The sequence below is a fragment of the Sceloporus undulatus genome, chromosome 4 (genome assembly GCF_019175285.1).
Source record: "Sceloporus undulatus isolate JIND9_A2432 ecotype Alabama chromosome 4, SceUnd_v1.1, whole genome shotgun sequence".
Taxonomy (NCBI): Eukaryota; Metazoa; Chordata; class Lepidosauria; order Squamata; family Phrynosomatidae; genus Sceloporus; species Sceloporus undulatus.
The window spans coordinates 244,773,486-244,800,040 of record NC_056525.1 but is presented as its reverse complement, the minus strand read 5'-3'; the positions used below and the strand labels follow the sequence as shown (position 1 = coordinate 244,800,040).

General features: G+C 42.5%; 1 protein-coding gene across 4 annotated transcripts in view; it reads left to right on the top strand.

Moving 5' to 3' along the window:
- The window catches only part of PTP4A3 (protein tyrosine phosphatase 4A3), a 96,455-nt gene extending 70,156 nt beyond the window's left edge, over positions 1-26,299 (top strand). For all 4 annotated transcript variants that reach the window (XM_042464560.1, XM_042464562.1, XM_042464561.1 and 1 more), the window contains exons 3-6: positions 2,258-2,350; positions 13,677-13,807; positions 14,781-14,855; positions 17,979-26,299. In XM_042464560.1, coding sequence (XP_042320494.1) covers positions 2,258-2,350; positions 13,677-13,807; positions 14,781-14,855; positions 17,979-18,096 — 417 coding nt within the window. In that variant the 3' untranslated portion in view covers positions 18,097-26,299. The remainder of the gene's footprint in view (positions 1-2,257; positions 2,351-13,676; positions 13,808-14,780; positions 14,856-17,978) is intronic.
- Positions 26,300-26,555: the final 256 nt, after the last annotated feature.

The following is a 26,555-nucleotide window of genomic DNA, read 5'->3' as shown; positions in this document are numbered from 1 at the left end:
TATCCTTTAGGGGATAACCATACATACAATTGTAAATACAGTGGCATGAACAATCCTGACTTTGATTTTCAATGATACACTATTGTGTCAGCAATGTATTAGATGACCAGTGAAAAAGGCACAAAAGCATACATGCCTTCTTGATAATGAGGATCTCTCTAACGATACAGCAAAGAAGAAGCTTGGGCTGCATCTGCCCTGCGGAAATAATTAACTACTGTGGCTCGATGCTGTGGAATTTTGGAAATTGTCATTTTGTTAGATATTTGGCCTTCTCTGTCATAAAGCTTTGGTGCCACAACACAGTACAGTTCCCAAAATTCCATGGCATTGAGCCCTGGCACTTGATGTCAAACTGGATTATTTCTGCAGTGCAGATGAGGCCTTGATCTTTTAAGTCATGTTTTCTGCCTATTTTATATGTGTTGCTGAGGAATGCAAGGTGGAGGGCACAGTTGCTCTCATTTACTGCTAATGGACTTCCCAAAAGCTATTGGTTGGACTTTATAGGAATAGAGCACTAGACTAGATAGATCTTTGGTCTTATTCAGTACAGTGCTTACATTTTTATTAGGTTTTCAAGGGCATGGGTGAGAAACTAGATCTCAGATGGTTCCTCTCCTCCAGTGTGTTGCATTGTGACTATCAGTAGCTATCCAAGAAAGGTATTTCACTTCTACCTCCTAACAGTCATTTTTCACTAGAGACTGAATAATTAGAACCCTGGACCCTCTGTGCACACACAGCAAGCCCCCTTGCCACAAGGATGTGACCTTCATAATTGAGAAGATCTCTCTCTCTCTCTCTCTCTCTCTCTCTCTCTCTCTCTGTATATATATACACACACACACATCCATTTCGGACTCCCCCGTGTAAAGCAAATACCGCCTATGCTCGAGTCCCATTTTAATGAATGGGGCTTGTGCACGCGGCAGTGGTTGCCCCGTTAGTCCCTATGGGACGCGCTGCCCCTTCTCCCCGAGCATGACGCGGGCACACTGTGTATGTGTGTATCTTTAGATTGTTTTTTAATGTTTTTAAATCAGGTGTTGTGTTTAGGATGCTTACAGAATTTTTATTGTTTAAAATTGTTGATCTAAGTTATTTTTTAAAAAAATAAACTGTTGAGTTTGATGTTTACTATATTGCTGCTCAAAGATCCTATGCAGGGTGGCATGCATGTATTGCAAATAAAATTGTTGTGGGTTTGTGGTAAAGCAATAAAATCGTTTCAATTAATTGATTAATAATTAAATTTAAATAAGTTAAATTTATCTCTTTAAAACAAATAAATGAGTAAATATAAACAACCATTATTATTCAAAAGAGTATTGCTGCTATTTTATATATATATATATATATATAATATATATATATTATATATATATAAATATATATATATATATATATATATATCCGTCCATTCCTCTCAATCTCTACTGCCAAGACTCTAGTCCATGCCCTAGTGGTTTCGCGACTAGATTATTGTAACCTCCTTCTAACAGGGCTTCCTCTTTCACACCTCCATCCTTTAATATCTGTCCAGTATTCAGCTGCCCGTATTGTCACATTCGCTCGCCGCTTTGACCATGTTTCTCCTCTTTTATCTTCCCTTCATTGGCTCCCCTTCCCCTTTCGCATCCGGTACAAGCTTTTGTTACTGACTTTCAAAGCCCTCCATGGGTTGGCCCCTCCTTACTTATCTGACCTTCTTTCTCCTTACATTCCTACTCGCACTCTCCGCTCTGGTAGTCAGGGTCTCCTGTCACAATGTAGGACTACCACTGCCCCCTCCCGAATTCGTCCCTTCTCGCTTGCTGCCCCTTACTCCTGGAACCTTCTTCCCCCACATGCACACCTCATCACTTCTCTACCCAGTTTCAAAACTGAATTAAAGACTATATTGTTTAGAGAAGCATTCCCAGAGGTGAGCCCCTCTCTGACCCAGGAAGCCTCCTTCTAACCATCCATCAAGAAGCCAAGCCCTTCCTCCAGTCCATCTGCCTTGGTCCAGGCCTCGGAGGTGGAAAAGATCTGCTGGACCTGATCCTATTCCCCACCACCACTCCCTTCTCCTTTTGTGTCGTGTCTTTTAGATTGTAAGCCTGAGGGCAGGGAACCGTCTGACTAAAAAATTGATGTACAGCGCTGTGTAAACTTACAGCGCTTTATAAATAAAGGTTAATAATAATAATAACATTTTTACTTCCTGGCAGAATGCAAGTGGACTAAATTGTCTCCCTTTTTCCTTGCACAGGATCTGAAGAAATATGGTGCAACAACAGTAGTGAGAGTGTGTGAAGTAACTTATGACAAGACTCCACTGGAGAAGGATGGCATTACCGTCATGGTAAACAATTTAGGCTTGCTGTCTTGGTTGGCATTGCAGTTGCTAAAATCTAGCTTGTTTGTTTTAGCCCTCATTGGCATTTGCAAGAGTGGTTCCTTGGTGGTGGAGCGAACCAGATAGCACCCTTGTCCCTTCTCATTCTAAACAACAGCACTTTGATACCCCTGAAACTGCCATGGCACCATCTTACAGAATCCTGGGGTTTATAGTTCATTGAGCAAAAGAATCTTGTAGTACCTTTGAGACTAACTGAATGAAAAACATTGTAGCATACACTTTCATAGACTTGGTCTGCTTCCTCAGATGCTTCCCTAGACCAAGTCTACAAAAGATTATGCTACATCTTTTCCCTCCATTACAGAGATGCTACAAAACTCCTATGTATATTGATATTCCAGAATAACATAGCTATGTTTCTGCATAGTTCAATAAGGAACTTAGAACTTGCAAAATGCTAGTGCATTGTGCGGTAGTTCGCAGACTTTGGTTCTATGGTTATTTTGGACTTTAGCTTATAGAACACCTCCAGTTTGTCCAACAGTCAGGAATTTTGGGAGCTGAAATCCAACACGCCTGAAAGACCAAAGTTTGGTAACCACTTATCAAAGTACAAATCCCAAGTTTTCATAGAATGTGGGCATGGCACTTAAAGTGGTATCAGAATATTGTAATGGTGAATTGTGAAAGTGAGCAGAGACTGTTGGAGTCATAAATGAATTTACAGAGAGGAGTTTCCCAATTTATGTTGCCAGTGTGTCTGAAGTCACCGTGAGCTTCCTGCCATGCTAAAAGTGAGACATTTGTTATTTGATGCTTCTGTGGTTACACATAGAGTGATCTAAATTCCTACTGTATCATGTATTCTTAAAAGCAAAGGACTGGAGAAACTCTTGACCCATCTAATGATCTCACAGTTAAAAATTTTCCCAGAGGACGTCATCTGTGTTATTCTGTTGCAGCAAAAACAAACTTGTGGCACCTTAACAGATTATGGAGCAAGCTTGTTTTCTGCTTCTTCAGAGAGTAGAATAGAATATGAACCACCAGCCATTAACCACATATTACAAGAAAAGAGATTCTGCCTAAACATTTGGAAAAACATATTTAATGTAAAGACTGTTCAACGATGGAATGGACTACTTTGGAAAATGGTGAACTCTCCATCTTTGGAGGTATTTAAACAGAGGCTGGATGGACATTGTTCAGGTTTGCTTTAGTTGTGTATTCCAGCATGCCAGGGGGTTGGACTGGATGGCCCTTGTGGCCCCTTCCAATTCTAAAATTTTAGGTTTTATTTTGTGTAAGTTTTCAAATGCTGATGCTCACTTCATCAGATACCTTGTAGAACCTGCACTTTGATGGAGGAATTCCAGAAATGGCTAGCGTATTTTTCTTTGTCTCCTAACCACCAGGGATGGTGAGAGATACTTGCTCCATTCTTTGCTTACAACATGGCTGATTGGGTTGAGTCAGGGGTAGGCAACCTTTTTGAGCCGGGGGCCGGGTTGCTGTCCCTCAGACAACTGGGGGGTCCGAAGCCAAAAAATAAATAATTAAATATTTTTTTTAAAAAAAATTAAATAAATAAACCAGGGCAAATGTAGGACAAAATTTTCAAATGGAGGACACTTTTATTATTAAAAAATGGAGGACACGCAAAAAAATTGCTGATTTTTTAAAAAATGTTAATATAAATGCATGTTTCGGAGGCTTCTATAGACAGTTGCCCCCCTTGCCTGCCACTTGCCCCCCCTTGCCCACCTCCTCCTGATAGGCCAAAGGCCCCACGCCCTCACATGAGAGGCCAAAGGCTCCGGCGGCAATCGGCGGCAGGACCGGGCTGGGGCCAGTCCCAAGGCCTTGCTGGGTCGCATCTGGCCCGCGGGCCGCAGGTTGCCTACCCCTGGGTTGAGTCATGGAGGGCTGCTTATTCTGAATACCTGTTCCAGTTTTGTGGAGCACATTCATGGGTTGATGTTTTCAAACCAATTAAGTGATTGTTTACTTGTCCAAAAGACTTGGGCTATGTTCACATCTCCTGCTTTACTGACACGTTTTTTAAGTTTGACAGTTCCTGCTTCCCATGTGACATGTTGCAAAATAAAAACAGAAATTACTTCCTTTCGGTCTGCAAATCACTAAACCTTGATTTTGCCGTTTTATGTAAGGGGCACCATTTTACTATGCCATTGTATGTAATGTGACTTGAGCATCCATGGAGTTAGGTATCCACAGGAAGTCCCGGAACCAAACCCCAGCAGTTACCAAGGCCCCACTGAACAAGATTAGGGATGCAAGTTGTACAGTACAATCACACGTTTACCATCTGTCTCCAGTCAGGAATGCTCCTTTTCCAAAGCAGGTGTAGATGGAAATGCTGGGCAAGCCGATCAAGTTAACACACAGCTTCCACAAGGAGCAGTAAAACATTTTAAAGGGCTCTGATAGGCCTGAGTTTGTTTGAGTAAGACCAGGTGCCTGTCTTACCCACTATGATTATCTCTTATGGAATGTATAAATTTATGATGCTTGTGAGTTCCTTGTTTCGGTAGTTGACTCGGCTGTATCAAGCTGTCAGCAAGAAAGAAATGCCAGAATGCAAAAAGACAGATTTGGCAAATGTTCATTTTGCCCTCTTTAATTATAAGTAATTAAAGGCAGTGTTGGGTGCGATCTTGGGTGCTTGCGGCAAGGGATGGGGCAGGGAGAATTTCTCTATTTCTATAAGGCTGGAGTCTCTGTCATTCAGGTGGACATTTTGGGAGCATACAGCAGTTGGTAATACTGTCTGAAAACTTAGCACTTCAACAGAAGTTGTGAACCCAGACTTCCTACCTTGGTTAGGAAATAACTGGAGTAAATTTTACGGACTCTATTCATTTCATAGTGTTTTCTTTGGCAAGGAATCTTAGAGTTGGTTTTGCCAGTTTCTTTCTTTGAAATATAGTCTACAGCACCTGGTATTCATTGGTGGTCTCCCATCCAAGTACTAACCAGGGCTGACCCCTGTTTACCTTCCAAGATCAGTTGGGATCTGATGCCTTTAGGGTATTCCAGCCAACTTCTGGGTGTAAGCAGATTGTGAGTTCCTGCATGGCAGGGGATTGGACTGGATGGCTCTTGTGGTCTTTTCCAACTCTAAGAGCCTGTTAATTTTGTTTTCTCTCATTTTGTCATTCTTAAATTCATTTCATCCTTTTTCCACATCAACTTGCAATGAAAAAAGTCCATACAAAAGTTGGCATTTTTATTGACATTCCCTCTGATGTATTTCCATGAGCAATTTTGCAAGGGTTTTTACCTTTGTTGTTTTGAATTTCCACCTATTCCACTTCAACTTTATGTCAGACCTATGAATGAGAGACCTCCAGATCATCCCATCTTTAATAGCCCTTCTCAGGTCTTGCAAACTCAGGGCAGCCATGGCTTCCTTGGTGGAGTCTATCCACCTGGAACATTCCCCATAATATACCGCATTTTATACTTTTTTAAATTCACTCACCAGCATATTTTTCCATATTCTTTTTATGGAGAACAATATTCTAGTGTTCATATTTTTAAAATACCATTTATTCAAAATGCATGATGATCAGTAGGGCAGGTGCCTAGGGAGTTGTCTGCAGGTGGCACATTGCAGATCCCAGAACAAAATCTGATAAGAGTAGTAAGATTAGCATTGTGGCATGTACACACACCTCTTGGAAAATTGGAACTGAAAGCTCCCAGCAGTGTGGAACGTACCTTGCAAGGTATAGTTGTGTGTCCTAATGTGAGGGTTCAGTCAGGACAGTATGTATTTACCCTGTTTTTGCAAGTCCTGGGAGCCCCTAAGAAATCCTTACCCACTCAGTTGGGGGGGGGGCATGAATTTCAACAAAAGTAGTAAGGTGCTAAGGACCTAAATGCTCTAAAGGTACCAAATCTCACCTGATCTTGGAACATTATCAGGGTCAGCCCTAGTTAGTACTTGGTTGGGAGACTGCCAACAAATACCAGGTGCTGACTGTATTTCAGAAACAGGAACTGGTGAAACCATCTCTGAGGTTTCCTTGCCTAAGAAAACACGGTGAAATTCATGAGATCTCCATAAGACAACAGGCAACTGGAAAACACAGAGAGAGAGAGAGCATAAGATATTAATGTAAACGTAATACAATTAGGCAAGAAAAAGAAAATGGCCTTGACAGCATTACATGGGGAAAGGATTTAGAGGGTGTTAGTAGACCACAAGCTAAACATGAACCAAGAGTGTGATGAAGTGGCCAAAAACCCCAATGCATTTTCAGCAGGAGTACAGTGTCCAGATGTGCACACCTTGCCATTTAAAGAACAAATACAGTCATCAGGTATTTGTGAAACCTGTTAATTACCACTTCATGTCCATTATAGCAACAGCAAAAAGTGGGTTGTATGGTGGCTTCCCAACCATTTCATCCCACATGTATGGGTAGTGCAGATTTCTTAGTGGTGGTGGCTACAACTTGGTGGAGATCCAAGTGGTGGCAATCAGGATTCTCTTGGAACATTCGCACCCAGGAACAGATAACCAGGCTACAAAATACTCAGGTAACATTGTTTTGCATGCAGGTAAGAATTATTTATAGAAGTTCAAAGTCGAAGCCAGAAAAAGGTTCTGGAACTATTTTCTGTTTGTTTATTGGGAGGTATTAATTTGTTTTTACCTAAACTTCCCATCTGTTCGGCTGCCCATTTATTTTGTGCTTGGAAATCTGTGCCATATTTTATTTTGAGTACTATTAAGATGATTCAAAATGTATCACAAAGCCCTCTGAGATTATTCTGTGTGTGTGTCACAGTCACACACAGAGAGAGAACTTGCTGGCATTTACACAGAGTAGCAGGAGTGCCTGGCAGATGAGTCAGAGCACCAGGGTGTACAGTACTGAGCCAGGATTACAGCACTAGGCACGTGCCAGGTTTTTGAGCCCAGGCATAAGGCGATTTACTGTCAAGGAGCAAAAGCAGAACAAGGATTTGGGTAAAAATAGAAGGTACACAGAGAGATAGTGGTTATAACTCTGCACGTGGCACTTGCAACAATTGCATGCTTTCAATCTTCCAAGAAATGCTCCTTTTTAAAAATAGAAAAAAAAGTGATGCTTGATCCTTTGGGTGTTTATTGGGGGTACTATTTGGCTAAATTAAGAGGACTTCTGGGATTTATCGCTTTGCCCACGTTGTTGTCAGCATATGTAAATTCCTGGATGCTGCTCTTTGGATTATGCAGTTCTCAGTCCCTCCTGCAAAAGAGCAATTTGGATTAACCTGGCTGATGAAACAGCACTGACACATTAATGGCAGAGCTGGCAAAATGTATATAACCTATCAAAAGGCTGCAAGGAAAAGCCCAGAAAACAGGAGTACAGGCTGGGCTCCATAGATTTTCTTCTTCTTCTTTATTTCCAGAAAAAGTAAACAAATGGAAAAGGTTTACTCATGACATCTTGAGGACGATTCCATAATAATTTGAGACGGCAATAGTATCAAGGGGTGATGAATCCACCCTGGGTTTTATTACAAGATTTCAAAGAGCTATCAAATATGCCAACCCCTTCCCCCAAATAGGTTCACCACACCTTAGACAGGTTTTTTTTAAGATTTACACTAAAATCCTCAGCTGATTCCTCAAAGCCCTTGACATGCAAGGTATCAGCTGCCACCTTTTAATATCTTTTCTCAGTGAAAAACCTTACTCACTGTGAGTTGCCTGTAGCTGGGTCACCAGCAGTGGAAAGAGTGAGGCTTTTCTTCAGGTGACAATTCCTATGCAGACTCTGTTCCCATGGAGGTTCTGTTTCTTCATTGAAATGGACTAGGCTAGTTATTGCAGAAACATCTAGGGCTCCTAATCCAACGGGCAGTGGCTGTTCCTCCCTTCCCAAAACCATCTTCTTTGGGATGCTGAGGACCACGGGTGATGGGTCAACCCCAAAGTGGTTGCCACCTTGCGGATGCATATGGACACCCTTGGAGAATATAATGCAAAGGAATACACTTCTCCCTCCGCATTTGCGGACTTAACATTCATAGTTTTAATTATTTAAAAGATCAAGGCTGCTGTGCATGCACACTCCTCTTCCTCCTGGGCTTTCCCCCCCTTCCCCAGGCACCAGTCCACCCAGGAAAGGGGAGAGGGGATGGATCCATCCCTCCAAACCCCTTTCCCGGTTGGATGGCTACCTGCTTTGGCCAGGCACCCATCCACCCGGGAAAAGGGTTGGGAAGAGGGAGGGATCCATCCCTCTAAACCTCTTTCCCAGGCAGATCTGTGCCTGGGCAAGGCAGACAGCCATCCGCCTGGGAAAGGGGTGGGAAGCCAGTTAAAAGGACAGGAGGGAGGGGAAGAAGAGGAGCTCAAACGCCTGCTCCTCTTCCCCCCCCCCCCCATCACTTTAACAGGCTTCCATGCCGGGGGGGGGGGGGATTCACATTTTTTCACATTTGCGGGGATCTTGCACCTCTAACCCCACAAATGTGGTGGGCCTAATATATTTGCTTTCTCCTGCATGAAGCAATCAAGGATGACATAGGCCCGTTCTGCACGGGCCTTTAAATACGTACTGTGTATGTACTAGGGTTGCCTGGGGGTGTCTCTTTCAGACGCCACCAACCCTAGTACGTACACAGTACGTACAAAATGACGGCACCCATTCTACATGGGCGCCGCCATTAGGACGTCACGACCATGCCGCCTCCAAACAGGGCGGCGCAGATGTGACGTTCTGGCGCCACGGAAGGGCGTCTGTGGTTCCCTTTCCACGGCGCAGGAAGGAGCTCCGAAACGGAGTTTCTTCCTTGCTTTTTGTCGCCAATGACACAAAAGAGAAAGGGGCCAAGCCCCAAAGACATTCCTTTCCAGGCCGTGGGAAGCAGCAGATCAGGGCCTCAGGGCTGCCGCTGTGGCAGCTGAGGCCCCGATCCGTCGGAGAAAGGGGCGGGTACAGGCTGCCCCTTTGGGTGGTCTGTAACGCGCCAGTGTCAAGGATCCCCACTCCAGACTCCTAAGACCTACTCATTTCTGGCCTAAAACCAATCTAAGTTGCTTTGCCTGGTAGTCTCCTGGAGTGACAGTTCATCCTTCACTTAGCTGTAGGGTCCTCTTACACTGCCACCCCTCCCCCCTGGAACCTTTTTTCTCAGTTAGCAGTAGATATCCATCTACTTCAGATTTTGTTTCTTGTTTGGGTTTGGGAAGGGGGGCATTTTTGGTAGTCCTCATGGTCCTCAGAGGGTTCCATAGGCCAAAAAACTGACTCTTAGACCAGCCATGGTTGCCCACTCCTGGTTCAAATCCCTAACTGATTAGATTAAGGGAGTTATAAATATTGTGTTCTTGCTGCTGTGTGCCTTCGAGTTATTTCTGACTTACAGCGACTCTAAATCCAATCTGTTTTCTTGGCAGGATTTATTCACAAAAGGTTTGCCCTTACCTTCTTCGGAGACTGAGAGAGTGTAATTTTCCTAAGGTCCATCCAGTGGGTTTCCTCAAATGACGGATTTCAGTTCTTGTCCCCCGCAGTCCTAGACCAGCACTCAAACCACTATAGCAGTCTGGGTTTTAGAATTGTAATCAAATCTAAAATGATGCTTGAATGGCCAGAGGACATCTTTCGTGTTTGCTTTTGAAGTGACATCTAGAGTGGAGGGCAATCGGTTTTTCTAGACTAGGAAGATCTGCGAAGCTCAGTGTGATGTCAAGGACAGGACATGATCCCTTGGCAGTCCACCAGGGTTGAATGGCTAAAACCAAGGCTAAGACGAAGATAAAGGGGCGAGTTGTCAATGACTAGTTTCACTGTCTTAGACATCTTAACAGCTGAGGCAGAGTGCAATAACAGGGCCAAACATACCCTCCCCAGGACGCTTTTGTAGCCCCTGATCCCTCCAAGTTCATGCAACTGTTTTGCTGTACTTCTGAGGTATGGAGATTACTTCTAATGCAGAAATCTAATACAGTCAGCCCTTCACATTTGCGGATTTGTTTTTTCACAGATTTGAGTAATATGTTCTAGGCTGCATCAATAGACGTATAGTGTCTAGATCAAGGGAAGTAAAAGTGCCACTCTATTCTGCCTTGATCAGGCCTCACCTAAAATACTGTGTCCATTTCTGGGCACCACAATTCAAAAAGGATGTTGAGAAACTGGAGTGTGTCCAAAGGAGGGCGACCAAAATGGTGAAGACTCTAGAAACCAAGCCTTATGGGGGAGCAACTTAGGGAGCTGGGTATGTTTAGCCTTGAGAAGAGAAGGTTAAGAGGTGATATGATAGCCTTGTTTAAATATTTGAAGGGATGTCATTTTGAGGATGGAGCAAGCTTCTCTGCTCCAGAGAGTAGGACCTGGAACAATGGATGCAAGCTACAGGAAAAGAGATTCCACTTCAACAGTAGGAGGAACTTCCTGACAGTAAGAGCTGTTTGACAGTGCAACATGCTTCCTCGGAGAGTGGTGGAGTCTCCTTCCTCGGTGGTCTTTACACAGAGGCTAGATGGTCATCTGTCAGGGATGCTTTGATTGAGAATTCCTGCATGGCAGAATGGGGTTAGACTGGATGGCCCTTGTGGTCTCTTCCAACTCTGTGATTCTGTGTTCTCTGTAGGAATCTCTAGGTCCTCCAGCACGACTCAACCTTTCCTAGCATATTATCTTTTCTAGTGAGTCATGCCTTCTTATGATGTGGCCAAAGTATGACCTCAGTTTGATTATCTTTTTAGGCATTTATATGTCCTCCAGTGTGATTCTATGGTCAATCTCTGGCAGAGTTGCGCTGGAGGACCTAGTGATTCCTAGAGAGTTGTTCTCTCAATATTTTTAAAAATGTATTTTTAAAAAATACAATTTTTCCACTTTCACAGCGGTTCTGTACCCCTAACCCCAGTGAATGTGGAGGGCCCACTGTATATATGTAAGCAGTCTGTTGTGCAAGAAACTACTTCTTACGTGGCTCATCATGCCTTTTCCCTACAACGTTGAGAAATTGTGGACATATCTGCCCCTTCTCTTGTTCCCAGACCCATCCTCCTTTCCTTTTTTTGCCCTCCTCCCCTTTGTCAGGACAGAACAAAAGCAGACTTGAATAGCTGAGGCTGGGGACTCTTTGTACGGGTGTCATTGGAGGATGGATTAGCATCCCACGTGATTCTCATGGTTCTCATTTCAAGGCAAAACAAGGCAGCCTTGTGGTTTCCTCCCCTTATCTGCCTTCATCTTGTGGTTATGAGCCTGAAAAGGGCTGTCCTGTTTACCTCAAATGGCCTCTCCTTCGAAAAGAGCGGGTTAGGAAGATCTGTTGCTCTTTTTCTTGTTGAGTGTTGCTTCTCGCTCAGTTCCTGGATGCCAGCCAGCTAATAAAACATTTTCTCACTCATTGGAAATCCAGAGAAGAGAGAGGCAGAGGGAGTGTTCTTGTTTGCAAAAGCTAGCTCTTCATCACCAAAGAGAAAGGGTTTGTGTCTTCTCCCTTTTGTTGTTCCTTTCTCAGTTTTCCTTTCTCACCTGAAAGTGGGACCGTTGAACTCCTGTTTGGGGCATACCTGGCAGGTGAGCAAAGCTTTTCTTTCTCAGCTACACTGAGACTGGAGCAGAAGCCAAAGTGCATCATGTGCTTCAGAGTTTCATAGCCCGGAGAAGAAGGATCAAGTGCTTGAAATGAACCATTTTACAAGCAACTGGTGTCACCATGGGTCTCTGCCTCACTGGTTACTCTCAATGGTAGATTGATCACCATCCCAGCATGAGGGCGAAGGCAGCAGTCTCCAAACATGGCTCTGAAACAACCTCTCCTGTTCTTTTTTTTGGCCCCACGGCATTGTGGGGCTTCTTCCTAACCATTACAGCGGCATTTAATCACAAATAAACCACCACTTATTTGGTATTTAATTACTTATTTAATATAGGTCATATTTCTCCCGGTGTGGGACCTCTGGCAGGTGAACTTCAGGTATACGTCACGCAATGAAGTAAATGCATGCCTGGGCCTTAGTTCTTTAGCAGAATATTTTTTACTAGAAGCAGAAATTAATATATTTATTTTTATCCATTTTTTCCCAAAATCGGGACTCAGAACAGCTTGCAATTTAAAAGAATAGTACAGTTAATAACATACAAAAGTGAGCATTAAAATAGAATTAAATTATTACAATATTACAACAGATCACTCATTAGAAGAATAAAATACAGTAGAAAAGGATAAAAGTGCTTGAAAACTACACTTTAAAACAGTACAACACCCCCAGCCTGTTCTTTTAAGACTGTTTTAATAACAAAAATAACATGGAAAAGAATAAGGATAGGTCCTTACACCAAAGAAAAAAGAGGAGCAATTGAACATGCAGATGTTTTATTCAAAGCTAACCATCTGCACATGTGAATTAAAATAATCTGGTCAAGTAAACCTTGCATCAGTAAACAGAGTATATCCACACTGCAAAGATAAAACAGTTTGACACCTCTTTAACTGCCATGAGTCTATCCTACAGAATCCTGAGATTAGTACTGTAGTTTGTTGAAGCACCAGAACTCTCTGACAGACCAGGCTGTAAACTAGAAATCCAGGATTCCAAAGGATGGAGCCATGGCAGTTAAAGTGGTGTCAAATTGCCTTATTTCAGCAGCATAGCAGGTCTTAAATTCATTTTGACTATTCTAGAGTTTTAGATGGATCCCATCTCCAAGATACCTCATTATGTATATTCAGATATTCCAAACTCCTTTTAAAAAATTCAAAACAATTCTAGTCCCAAGCATTTTCTAATGCAGCTACAAAAACTTCCAAGTAGTCCGAGGGCAAGGAGGTAAAAGAAGGCTGGGCAAGCATAAAAAGAAGATATAAAAAGGAGTACTTTTGTCAGAGGCTTTGTTAAAAGAGTGTAAAATACATTCACAACATAAGGTAAAGGTACACCCCATTACAAGAACTTTATTCCACACCCAGTTAAAGATCAAAAGCACATTCAAATAGAAAATTATTTGGCAGTGAAACAAAATCAAACAGTGGACAAACCTAGCCTCTGTGGGAGCAGCCATTGAGAAGGCTCTCTCCTGAGCCTTCAACAGCCATACCTGCGACGGTGGTAGGACAAAGAGAATGATTTCTCCAGAGTTCTTAACATTTGGGTATATTTGAATCCCCATCAAATTGTACCTTCACTGCTCTTTCTCTGCTTGTTCCAGCTGCCCAGTAAAAGAGTTCATAACCTTGAGGGACGCCTGATACAGAAAGCTGATCAAGCACTGTTTTGGTTTTCTTGTTAATGTTTTTTGTTGTCACATTTACCTTTTGATTTCTTTTGTCTCACCTTTAGGACTGGCCATTTGATGATGGAGCTCCACCACCCACCAAGATTGTGGATGACTGGCTCAACCTGCTGAAGACCAAGTTTTGCGAAGACCCTGGCTGTTGTGTGGCTGTGCATTGTGTGGCTGGTCTGGGACGGTAAGGAGCCTCCTGACTTGCAAAAGTCGTATCGTACTGTTGAAGCTGCTGTGTCTTCTCCAGCCTCTCCCACGATGTGTGGAAGATCCATTTCTCAGATGTGTTAAACTACAACTCCTTCCTTCTCCTTTTGATACCAGGCACTTACAACTCGAGATGTATAGGACATGTTGGATGAGGATAGTAAGAATGGGATGAGGATGAGGGATTGGACTATCTCTCTGGCCATGTGGGATGAGGGTACAGGTTGAGTCTTATCCAGAATTCCAAAATCTGAAATACTCCAAAATTTAAAATTGTCCACATGAACGGCTGAGATAGTGATATCATTGCATTCTCATGGTTCTGTGTACACAAACTTGGTTTCGTGTACAAAAAAATATTTAAAATGTTGTATATAAAATTACCTTCAGACCATGTGTATAAGATGTATATGAAACATCATTGAATTTCATGTCTAGAGTTGGGTCCCATCTCTAAAATATCTCATGTATATGAAAATATTCCAAAATCTGAAAAAATCTAAAACATTTCTGGTCCGAAGCATTTCAGATAAGAGAGACTCAACCTGTAATGGCTGTAACTGCTCAGAGTGAGATTTATTAATCTTGTTTTACAACAGATACACATCATGTTTTGTCTCCTCTTCCTTCCCAAGAAGACCCCAAAGCTTTTCTTAGTGGCCTTCAACCCTTCCAGACTCCCTAAACTGCCCTTTTTTCTCTCTCCCAACATGAATTGCCTCTAAACCACCACTAGTTTCCCCAAGAAACAAAGTTGACTTCTTTCCACTGAGTTCCAATTCTCTTGTTGTTGTTTAATCATCTGTGCAGTCCCAGGAGAAAATTGGCCTACAGGCCAGCAACAGTTGCCAACCAACACCTATCTAGGACGAGATGTTTTTTTCTAACTGGGCAGGAGAAAGAGCGTCCAACTTCCCACCTTAATCTCCTCACCATCCTTTCTTTCCTAGGGCTCCTGTTCTTGTCGCACTGGCCCTGATTGAAAGTGGGATGAAGTATGAAGACGCCATTCAGTTCATTAGACAGTAAGTGACCCGTAGCAAACCTCTGAGCCTTCAGAGGAGAAAAGATGGAGATTAATGGGCTGGTATCTCCAGGCAGACTTTGCATTAACGCTGTTGCCTGTTGGTGAGCTGCTACACAAGAGGCAAAATCCTCATATAGCATGACCTTTTGAAGTGTCAGCCGCTATCCCAGCCCTAAAAGCTGGGTGCTACTAGCTACCCTTGGCTGCATTTGCATAATACAGTTTGATACTACTTTTACTGCCATGGCTCAGAGCTATGGAAATCTGGAATTTGTAGTTTTGTGAGACATTTAGCCTCTGCCAAAGAGCTCTGGTGCCATAACAAACTATAAATCCCAGAATTCCATAGCATTGAGCCATGGCAGTTAATGTGTTGCCAAACTGCGTTATTTTCTCATTTGCTTGTTCATATTTTTAATATAGAGAAGTAGAATTTAGTCTTGTGGATCTACTCTTGAATTCTGAAGTAGAACATCCCAGACACTCATCTATCTCTTTAATCTGCTGTCTGTGAAAACTAGGCCACAAGTCTGCACTATGCCATGACGTCACCACTGTGCTTCTACTGGAATCTTACTATGGTTTCATCATTGTCAGCCTGTCCTTTAGGCTGGGTGGCATCCCCATATTCTAATGCCCTTCCAGCAAGTCATTTAGGGCCAGGTAAGGACTAAAATGAATGCTAGGATCCAGGGAAAACTGGCCAGGGAAAACAAGGATTAACAGTCCCATCTGGCTGTTGAGCTCAGCTTGCAACACAAATGCTACTCGTGTCCTTCCTTGAAGCCAGCACTCGTTGCCAGCTGCAGTCCTTACAGTTGCTCACAAATCCCCTCTTCCCTAATCTCCTTAGCGTGTTCCGCTCAAACTACGAAAGTGGGGATTGTTCTGTCTACTCTCTGCTCTTGGTCAGAGCCCCATCTCCATTAGAAGGAACTGTGATAAAAGGGCACAGCCAGGAATGCTCAGATGAGCCCAGTACTCTCTCTGCAAGGGAAGATGAGGGGTGCTACTGCATGCTTGAGAATTCATTGACTTAAGGCATTTATGCATCACATCTCAGCCCACTGGAACTCCCAAGATTTATGGCAACCCTACCAGCAATGGACAATGACTGAGACGAAGAAGGAGCTGTAAGGAGAAGGGAGACAACAGAGAAAAACATTTAAAATATCCAATAAAAGCATGCCATATATACTCAGATATAAGTCGCTTATGTATAAGTCGAGGTCAGGTTTTGGGGTCAGAATTAGGGATTTTGCCATGGATAGGTCGAGGGTAAAACTTGGATGCTCCTTCAGTGTGTGTATGATAAGAGAGACTCTCACTGAGGCTTTTCTTCAGCGTTTCAGCAGTAAGGGGACTCTTAAACAAACAGCAGTATCAATCAATCACCCAGGACTCTTTCTGTTTGGCTCTTTCTTGCTAAACCCCTCTCTGCATCACATGGGGAAATCTGAAAGAGCTGCTATCATGTTTCCATAATGATTCGTAAATAAGTCCACCTGGAATTTTCGGGTCAATTTTTTGGGCATAATTTTTTAAGACATAGATGATAGGGTAGATGAAAACACTTACTAAAGATAATTTAAAACCAAGCAGTTGAAACAGAGAAATTTCAAGGACCAAAGGTCATATAAAACAGCACCATCTTACCTGCCAACCTGAAGCTCAGCAGGGATGGAGCCAGCTTTAGCAGGGAGTTCCACAGGCAGAGTGCCACCACAGAAAAAGCCCTGTCACTTGTACACACCAGGCTAGTCTTGCAAGCTGTCACGACAAGCAATAGGGCCTGTGCTAAGGCTATCGAATTTAGGGCAAGCTTACATGGAAGAATGTCTAACCACGGCTGGTAAAAGGTTTTTTCTCCCTATAGGACAGTGCTTCCTAATCTTTGGTCTGCTAGATATTTTTGACTTCAACTCCTAGGGAGCCAAATCAGCTTGGCCAATGATCATAGATTTTTGGATTTAAAGCCCAGAACATTTGGTGGACAAAGTGTTGATAACCCCTTCTCTAGAATCTGTCCTTCTTTGAACCCATCCATGCATTTTTCCTTTCTATCAGGTGTGAGAATATGTAACACCCCCCCCCCCCCCAGGCTGCTGGACAGCAACTTCCATCAGCCCTAGCTACCAGACGATGGTTAAATATCCTGGGAGTTGCAGCCCAAAAACATCAGGAGGATTGCATGATCCTTAACTCTGCTTTATACCTAAGGTGTTCTGTTTTTGCTATTGTTGCGTGCCTTCAGATAATTTTTTAATTATGGTGTCCCCAAGGTAAGATTTATTCAGAGGGGCTCTGCCATTGCCTTGTTACTGAGGCTGAGAGAATGTGAGTTGCCCAAGGTTTTTATGGCAGAACAGGGATGCATTCTCCCAGTGAGATTTGAACCCTGGTTTACCCAGTCCAATACTGAGTCCACTACACCAGGCTGGCATGTGTACACAACATTAAAATAATCTATAGAATTCTTTATCAAGAGCATCACAACTCAGTGATCTATAGAAATTGTGCAAATGGAACAAACTTCTACAGTGCTTCTTTGTCTCAGTAAAATTACTGCTGATTTTGCTGGAGGAACAACATGCAGCAATGCAGAGCATTCAGACCACTTAGTGGGGTTATGCTAGTCTCCGCTCCTATTTTTGACATTATGTAAGGACACATCCAATACCTCCTTGCACATCAATTTTTCTCAGATTGCTCAGTGAGCAGTTTTCATTCCTTTTAGCAACCCAGATGTCCAGTAAGGGGAAGGAGAGTGAAGGTGTGCCAGAAATGCTCCCCAATTTGCTCTCACCTGGCTAGCAGCCATATTCCTCCTAAACCATGGCCCAAATAATTTGGCAAAACCCTATGCTTCACCAGCATCAAACTTGACATCAATCTTTGCCATTTCCTTAAATGCCAAAGTGAACCTGGACTTGGAAAATGTTCCAGAATCCTTTGCAAGAGACAACAGTTTGTTGCCATAACATAATCCCATGTGGAAAAGGTGTGCTGACTGCTTGAGAACCACTCTGTGTTTTTCATCTTTGTGTTTGCAGTGATATTGGAAAGCCCACTAATCTTCCCCCTCCCTTCTCCCCACAATTCTACCATTTTCTCTTGCCAGGAAACGCCGGGGTGCCATCAACAGCAAGCAGCTCACCTACCTGGAGAAATACCGACCAAAACAGCGGCTCCGGTTCAAGGATCCTCAGAACCATAAGAACAAATGCTGCATCATGTAATAACCTCAGTAACAGCCTCTTGCCAAAACACACAAATACAAGGGGGAGACACACAAACGAATCACACACATACACAGAGGGCTTGACTTTTGGAGTTAGGGGATCTTGGCTCCACAACTTGCTAGGTTGGAAAGATTCCCTTAAATTTTGCCAAGGCCTGAGGGAGAAGGCCTACTTTGCTCTCACATGCCAGAGATTATATCTGCTCTCAAATTATATCCCCCTCTCAAAATGCTCCTCTTTACAAAGGCATCACACACCAGTGCTAACACCCCTTCCATTTCATGTTGTCCTGCAGGGCTTGGGCAGGTATGGTAAGGCTGGCAAGTCCATAGCATGGCCCATTTACATCGTAATAAGGAGATGCAGAGAATTGGCAGTGGACTTTGTTTTGGTTTAGATCCAGTTTACAAAGCCTTACTTTGTCTATCTTAGTTCTTTCTGGAATATGTGTGACTTGAGACTCTCCAGTGCAAGATGTGCCCTATGATGTGGCCATCAGGCTATCATATCTCCCTTCTCCTTACAGTTCCTTCTTCGTCTCAGTCATTGTCCATTGCTGGTAGGGTTGCCATAATTCTCTATTAAAAAATGGGACAAAATGTAGGACAAAATTTAAACCAAAATATAGGACAATTGTAGGATAAAATTTAGCCCAAAATGTAGGACATTTAAGAAAAATTAAGGACCTGTGCTGTGCTGTGATGGTCATGTTTAATCTTGAGAGTTTGGGTAAGATGGAGAGGCAGAAATCTTCTTCCTTCTTAGAGAGTGACAGCGAAGCTGGTGGTCAGTTCGTGTAGCAGAGGCAACTGGTTAGTTTCATGAGGATGGAGAAGAGAATCTACTCTGGATTTTAGTCCAGAGTAACCACCACCACCAAGGACCTTCAACCTTGTTTTAAGGGAAAATTAACCCTTGAGCAGTACCCAATTTCCCCCAGGTTTTCCCACCCAGGTGTTTTGTGGGGGGGGGGGTTGTTTTGTTTTTGTTTTGTTTTTTTGAAGGGAGGGTAATGCAAAACTGGAAGTGGATTTCTAGCCTCTTCTGGTTTCGCTTCTCGGGTGGGCAATGGTGTATTGGAGTTAGCAATCCTCAGTGGGTTCCTGTGGTGTCAAAATTTGGATCACTGAAGCTTGTCCATCTCAGGTCTAAAGGGAAAAGCTGGCTTGTTGAAGGAAATGTGCTTGCTTTTGAGGGTCTTTCTCTCTACCCCATCACTATTTTTTAAATCTGCTTTCAACCTATGTAGCTCTGCATCACAGGCAGCATTGTGACATTAGGTGTAAAAACACACTTAGTAGCTTGATTTTGAGTATCATGCAGGCATTTCCAGCTTGCTTTTCCAGCTTATTTTGTGGAGTGTTTCAGACTGTTTATTTGTCTTCCCTGGGTTTTTATTTTGTGTGTCCAGCTTGAAGGCAGCTTTCTTCATGTGGTATTTCCTGTCTCCATCTTACTTAGCAACTGACTTCTTCAGCCAGGGTTCAGGTGTTAGGAAGGCTTTCAACTATTCTTCCACCCCACTAAATATTTTTTACGCTCCAAAGGCGTTCACAGGCTTCTCACCTACCACATTTTATCATAAGCCCACAGATACTTGTGCACCATAATTACCATAAGAGACAGACCTGTAGTATTAACGACCATCATAACCAGTAGATTTGTTTTTCTTCACCAACAGACACAGTGAAGAATACTGTGTTGTTCTTCTCCACCACCTGTACTGTTTATTCATATATTTTATTGCATTTCATTCATATTAGTTTTCCACCACCTTGTGTGCCAAGAGTGGGGTACTAACTGAAAGGAGAAGTAATATAAAAGCACCTCCAGATCCAAAAATAAATCCATCCTTACAGAATGTTAGTAGGCCATCTTGCACCCTAGTTTTCCCCTAATAACCTGGATTTCTGTTAGCAGGCATTATGGGCCGTAATAATTCAAGTAGTATGAATTGATATAATTATGTAGAGTGGATGCACCCTAAGAGAGGGTTTTTCCAGTCCTTACCTGGAAATGATGGAGATGTCCTACTTGCCAAGGGCTTGTGTGTTTAGACTGGCACCTCAGCACCCTCCAAATGTGTTGGACTACAACTCGCATTCTCCCTAGCTGATATGGCCACCACATTTAGAAAGGCTGGGATAGAGTAGAGCTTGGAAATGATTGGTGATAGTTTACCACCCTACCATTTCCTTTTTCAAAATTCATAGCAATTAAGGATTCTTTATTTTAAATAAAGTGCCCATTGCTGTTTGTCATTCCTTTAATTCATCACTGGGCTTTTAACACTCATGGTTCCAGGCTTGGTGAACATCTTATATGCTGAACTGAATCCCTCCCAGTTAATTAATTTAGAGCCCTGCATTTTTCCAGACTGGAAGGCATACCTTTCTTCTTTGAAGAGAGTTAGTATCTTTGCCTCCAGGTAGAGAGCCAGCATGGTGTAGTGGTTTGAATGTTGGACTAGGACTTTGGAGACTGGGGTTTGAATCCTGGCTCAGCCATGGAAACCCACTGGGTGACCTTAGGCAAGTCACACTCTCTCAGCCTCAGAGAATGGCAGTGGCAAACGCCTCTGGAAAAACTTGCCAAGAAAATCCCATGATATGGTTGCCTTAGGGTCACCATAAGTCAGAAACAACCTGAAGGTACACAATAACTACTGTAGAAGTTATTTGCACTCTCAAAGCACAACTTCCCAGTTTTTGGTCATAGATGTAATCTGTTCTAAATTTCAAAGGTGAACAGTGACGTGAATTCAGGGCCCCCAGTAACATGGGTGCTGCTGCCTTTCCTCCATGTCCAGCTTTGGTTCACTGTTCTAGCAATATGGAAGTAATTTCCTGGCAGGAGAGTGACAGTCCAGGCTGCTTCATACTTTGCTGAACATGGCTAGTGAAATCCAGAATCTGTCTTCTTTTTTTTTCTTTTACTTTTTTTTAAAAAGCAAACATTTCTGTTTTTGCAAAGGGATCTTGTAGCACCTTTGACAGCAACTGAAAGAGAGAAGTTAGTAGCGTTACAGACTTTTTCACACAGAGACTGCATATATAGGTCTGTCCCTGGACTTTCCACTCCATCACATTCTTCTGAGGAAGTAGACTCAAGTCTGAGAAAGCTCAAAAATGCTACCAACATCTCTCAGTTAGTCTCAAAGATGCTACAAGATTCCTTTGCATACAGATTTCCCAGACTAACACAGCTATGTCTTTGATTGCTGCTTTTAACACCATGAAGCAAAAGCTCACTTTCTCTGGCCTTTTGCTTGAATTTAAGACCTTCTTTTTGAATTAAAGTGAATGTGCCTTGCTCCCCCACTGAATGCTTTGTTTTTAAAGTTGACTATAAATGTAAGACCTTTTCCGTGAAACTCTCACAGCTTTGAGGTGTGGGTTTGTGATTTCCTATGCAGAGAGCTTGAGCAAGCCAGAGAGAGTAGGGAAGAAGGCTGCAAAGGATGATGTTGTGGTTTCTCAGATTGGCTCTGTGAGATGCAAGGTCCTCTTTTGAGAAGCAACTTGTTAGGAGGTTGGAAAACAAACATAAACTATACTGAACAGGGTGGTTTCAACCAAATTTCAGTGCAAAAAGTTTCAGGCATGATGATGATGAATCAGACCTAGCTTTGTTTTGCACTGAAACTGAAATGGCAACAGGACTTTAGCTGATTCTGCATCTGACAGAATCAAAGATGAAAGCTTTTCTGCAATTGTACTATATCAAACTGTAGTAATCAGAATTTTCAATCTTAGAAATCTTCCATCCAAAACAGCTCCCTGGCTATAAACAGCTAGCTTCTCAAGGCTCACCTAATCCTCCTCTCCCAGTATATGATGCTCCTGTGTTTTCTGTCTTCCTCCTCACCTTCCTCCTCTTCCTCCTCACATGCCATGATGGAGTTTTCAGAAAATTCACTTTTGTTCCATCTCATCCAACCTGAAACGGTGCAGCCCAGGACAGGGGTTACCAACCCCAGAAACAGGCTCTGACCAAAATGATTTTATTCAGCCACTGCTAGCCCAGCCAAATTTTAATCTCCCTTGCATTCAGAAATGACCATTTCATTGCCAAGAGCAGCAGCAGCTAGCCTGCCAATGTATTTTACTGCCAACCTACTTATCTGTCTTTTCAGTAAACATATTCCTTGGTGCACCTCCTCTCCCTGGTCTCTAAAATGTAGCCCTACAAAGACAGTTTTGGGGCCCCCAGGCCCTGTTACTCCTCCCCAAAATGGAGGTTTGACCATCCTCCATCATCCCCTCAAAGGACCAGTGCAGTCCCCTAGCCCTTGACAATTGCCTGCCCTTGCAATAGGTAACCCTGACGTAAAATGAAGCCTAGCTTCTTGGATAGTTCCAGCACACCACACATATACACATGGATTAGAGTCTGTAAAATACATTCTGCCCACCTCTCCAAAGGCCACATTGGACTGTCTGGTCTAGGATGGGTTTTATCCCAACTCTACTGACCTGGGGTTCTTCCACACTACAAATTTTTATAGCACAATGATTCCGCTTCAGTGTTCATCTTAGATCTGTAATTCAGTGAGGCACTAGAGCTTTCTGGCCAAGAGTTCCAGATACCCCTTCCTAAACTGCAAATCCCAGGATTTCATTGGATGGAACTGTAGCAGTTAAAGTGGAACAATAGCACTATAATTGTGTAGTGTGAAAGGGCCCCTTGTCAGATGGTGTAGTGGATGTGTGAGCCAAAATAGGTTTTCTATCCTTTTTTAAAATATACATGCATAAAGAATGTGTTTTTTAAAGGCACAAGAACTCCAAATTTTTGTAAACAATCCTTTCCAAAAGTGATTACCCTCCCTCAACTGCGTGCGCACACACACAAATCTCTCTACCTTTGCAAAATTCTCTTTTAAGTCCTTTAAAAACACACAATACCAAAACCATTCATAGCACATAAAATGTCTTCAGAATATGGGCATAGCCCAACACGGACATACCAGCATTTTAAATAGCCTTATAGTGTGGAAATCTTGAATTTAAAAATAAAATTTGGGGGCGGGGGGAAAATGTGTGTATCTTTGGCCAGAAGAGAAAAAAAATGTAAAAATGAAAACAACAAAAAAAATGCAACACCTCTGTTTTGTATGGGTGTGTGAGTGTGAATGTGTTTCCTTCCTTTCTCTCAGTTCTCGTAGAGCAAAAAATAATGATGTTCCTTTTGTAGTTCACAACCTCTCTTGTAGCAGACATCAACGCTGCGGGAATTTTGAGGCTCACAAAAGCCCTCTTGTTCCCATTTTGATATAAACAGTGTCTAGGAATGTGAATTTGCACCCTGTGAAAGCTAGGCAGCTTTCCCTCTTGTTGGGCTTATGGGTGGCTTTTGCTAGAATTGCCTACAACCCAATAGAAACAGAGCGAGGTTGAATCAACTCGGGTTTATTCCAAATGTTGAAGGAGTAATCCAGTGATTCTCATTCCCCACCCCCCACCCCCACCCCCAAAAAAATAATCTGGCACCTTGAATGAAACCTGGAGCAGATTCACTGCCCCACTGACATGGGAGCTGCCAGCACTGCAGTTGGAAAAACATGTCGTGATTTTCAATGAAATTTATGTACTTCAAAGGGTGCTCCTTCATGCCTACATACCCAGAGTTTTAAAGTGTCAGGATTCACACTCATTGACACACACACGCACCGACAGTTGCTTGCAGCCTCAGTGACAGCTGGTTTCTCCCCTATCAGTGGCGAGGGGAATCCACTCCCAAGTATTTCCAGCATCCAGAGTTTGCACATTCTGTCCAGTACCATTTAATTATGTTTCACCCTGCATCGTGAAGGACTTGAGTGATTACTCCCATAGAATTATAAAAACCATGTCTTGGAGGAGAAAGTGAAAGGTAACAGGTATTGGCAAAAAAAAAAAAAACTGAAATGACTATTTAATTATAGACTATTTATTTTGGAAATGGTAGCTGCTCCCTTTTGCCCCATAGATCTAGTTTTCACTGGGCCAACAGATGGAGCTACAGTTCAAGGGGAATCTTCATAGGCTTCTCTTGGAACTCTTTCATACTGTGATAAGGCTGTGATCCATGGTTGCATCCTACAGAGTCCTGGGATTTAATGGCCATGGCTCCATCTCATAGAAACCTTGGATGGGTAGTTGGTGAATACAGTGGGCCCTTGGAATCTGCTGGGGTTTGGTTCCAGGAGCATTCCCCATGGATGCTCAAGTCCCATTAAATACAGTAGCATAGTACAATCACATCCTTTTTATATATAATAGCGAAATCAAGGTTTGCGTTTTGGGAACGTATATTGTAGATTTTTGTGGATGGTTGAATCTGTATCTGTCGATACAGAAGGCTCACTGTATTTAGAATTCTCTGTTCTAGTGGTTCACCAAACTACAAATCCCAGGGTTCCATAGGATGGAGCTATGGCAGTTAAAGTGCATCAAACTATAACTGTGTAGCGTGAAAGAGACCTTGGGATGTTGAAATTCAAGAGCATGGTGAGTAGGGACTATTCCAGGGCTGCCTCCCTACCTGGCCAGTCTTGAAAATAAGACTGTATCGGATGGAGGCAGGGAGGGCAAAATGAGGGCACTTCCCCTCCAAAATAATTTTTTCTTCAGTCCTCTAATTTCTAGCATTGCAGGGAGTGAAACACTGAAAATCATGCACGACTCAAACATTTCACATTTGTTGCATATCACTTTCTTTTGGTCACTTTGCTTGTCCCATTTCTTTGGATAATGAAACCCTACTTCTTAAAAACCCAAGTGCAACTTTTAAATTACTACAAGGCTAAGAATTTGGGGACTGAAGAAAAATTTCATCGGATGAGCAGAAGTCTTAATTGAGAGTCATAGCGCTTTGAGTGTAGGACTACAACTCTGGAGACCAGGGTTCAATTCCCAGCTCGGCCATGAAACCCCCTGGGTGACCCTGGGCAGGTCACACTCTCTCAGCCTTAGGGGAAGGCAATAGCAAACTTCTTCTAAATAAATGTTGCCAAGAAAACTGATAGGTTCACTTTAGGGTTGCCATATGTTGGAAACCAAGGCACACAACAACCTCTTTCATAACTACACCATGGAAGTCACTCCTGACCATAGTGTGGTTTTTAAACCCAAGGGAGGAATTCTGCAATGAAATGGTTCCCTCATCACCACTATGGAAAGTGAAGTGAGCCTTAGGCAGAGATTACTAATCCGTTCTTCAACCAAGCATACCCTTTATGTAGGTTTTAAGAGGAGAGCATAAACACATTTTGGAGAGACATGTTAGGCCCAAGTTCAATTTCAATACAGGTTGAGTATCCCTTATCCAGAATTCTGAAATTCAAAATAATCCAAATTGTCCACGCAAGTGGCTAAGAGAGTGACACCTTTGCTTTCTAATGGTTCATTGTACATAAAATTTGTTTTATGCATAAAATTATTTAAAATATATAAAATTACATTCAGGCTATGTGTATACGATGCATACGAAACAAATGAATTTCATATTATGTACATACAAATATTGTGAAATCCAAAACACTTCTGGTCCTAAGCATTTTGGATAAAGGAGACTCCACGTGTAGCAACATTCTGGGGTGTGTTCTTTCTTCCATTTTATTTGTGTTAAAAAATCATGGCATTTCTTCCTTACTTCTTCAGCTACAGGATTTACCTGTCTCCTTTTCAGAGTTTGGGAAAGTTGCTTGGTGCAGAAGGAATTTCAGCTCCCAGAATCCTGCAGACCAAGCTGGCTGAGCATTCTGAGAACTGATATCCAAAAAAGTAACTTTGCCAAACTCTGGTCATTGTTAACTCTGTGGACAATCTCAGTAGTCCATAGAGGAAGATCAGATATGGGTTATTTGTTTTGTTTTGACTTATTTTTCCTCTGAGCCATAGCTAAATTATTACTATTATTATAATAATTATTATTATTGTTCTTGTTGCGACACAGTGCTTTTGTATCAGGCAGGCATAATTTTGTCGTATGCCAATGAGGTCTAGGAATCTTGACACTTTAGAACCATTTTTTTAAAAAAATTCAAAATTTGTCTGTTTTTGCTCAAGTCCTGTGTAAAGCTGTATGCCTTTTTTTAGTAATCACTTTTTTGAGTTGTGAGAGATTTCCTTAAAAAGTGTGTTAAGGTGATTTTTGCCTCTGACAGCAACAACAAAGGAAAACTTTAAAAATAAAAGTTTCACTGTTTTGTATGAGACTCGGTGTGGCAGTTGATTTCTTCTCCTGATGTACGTAATGGTTCGTTCATTCAGAACCTTTCCGTTAAGTAGCACAACCCAAGACTTTCAGAGTCAGTGAGACTTGAACTCAGAACTTTGTGGTGCTCTTCCCATAAAGAGGAAAAATATTGTGCTATCCACATACAAAGATGAAGCTCAGCCATGGCCAGAAAAGTCAGGAATTCTTCCCTACATAGTTCTCTGCTTACCTGTTGGCTCTGCAAGACTGTGCTT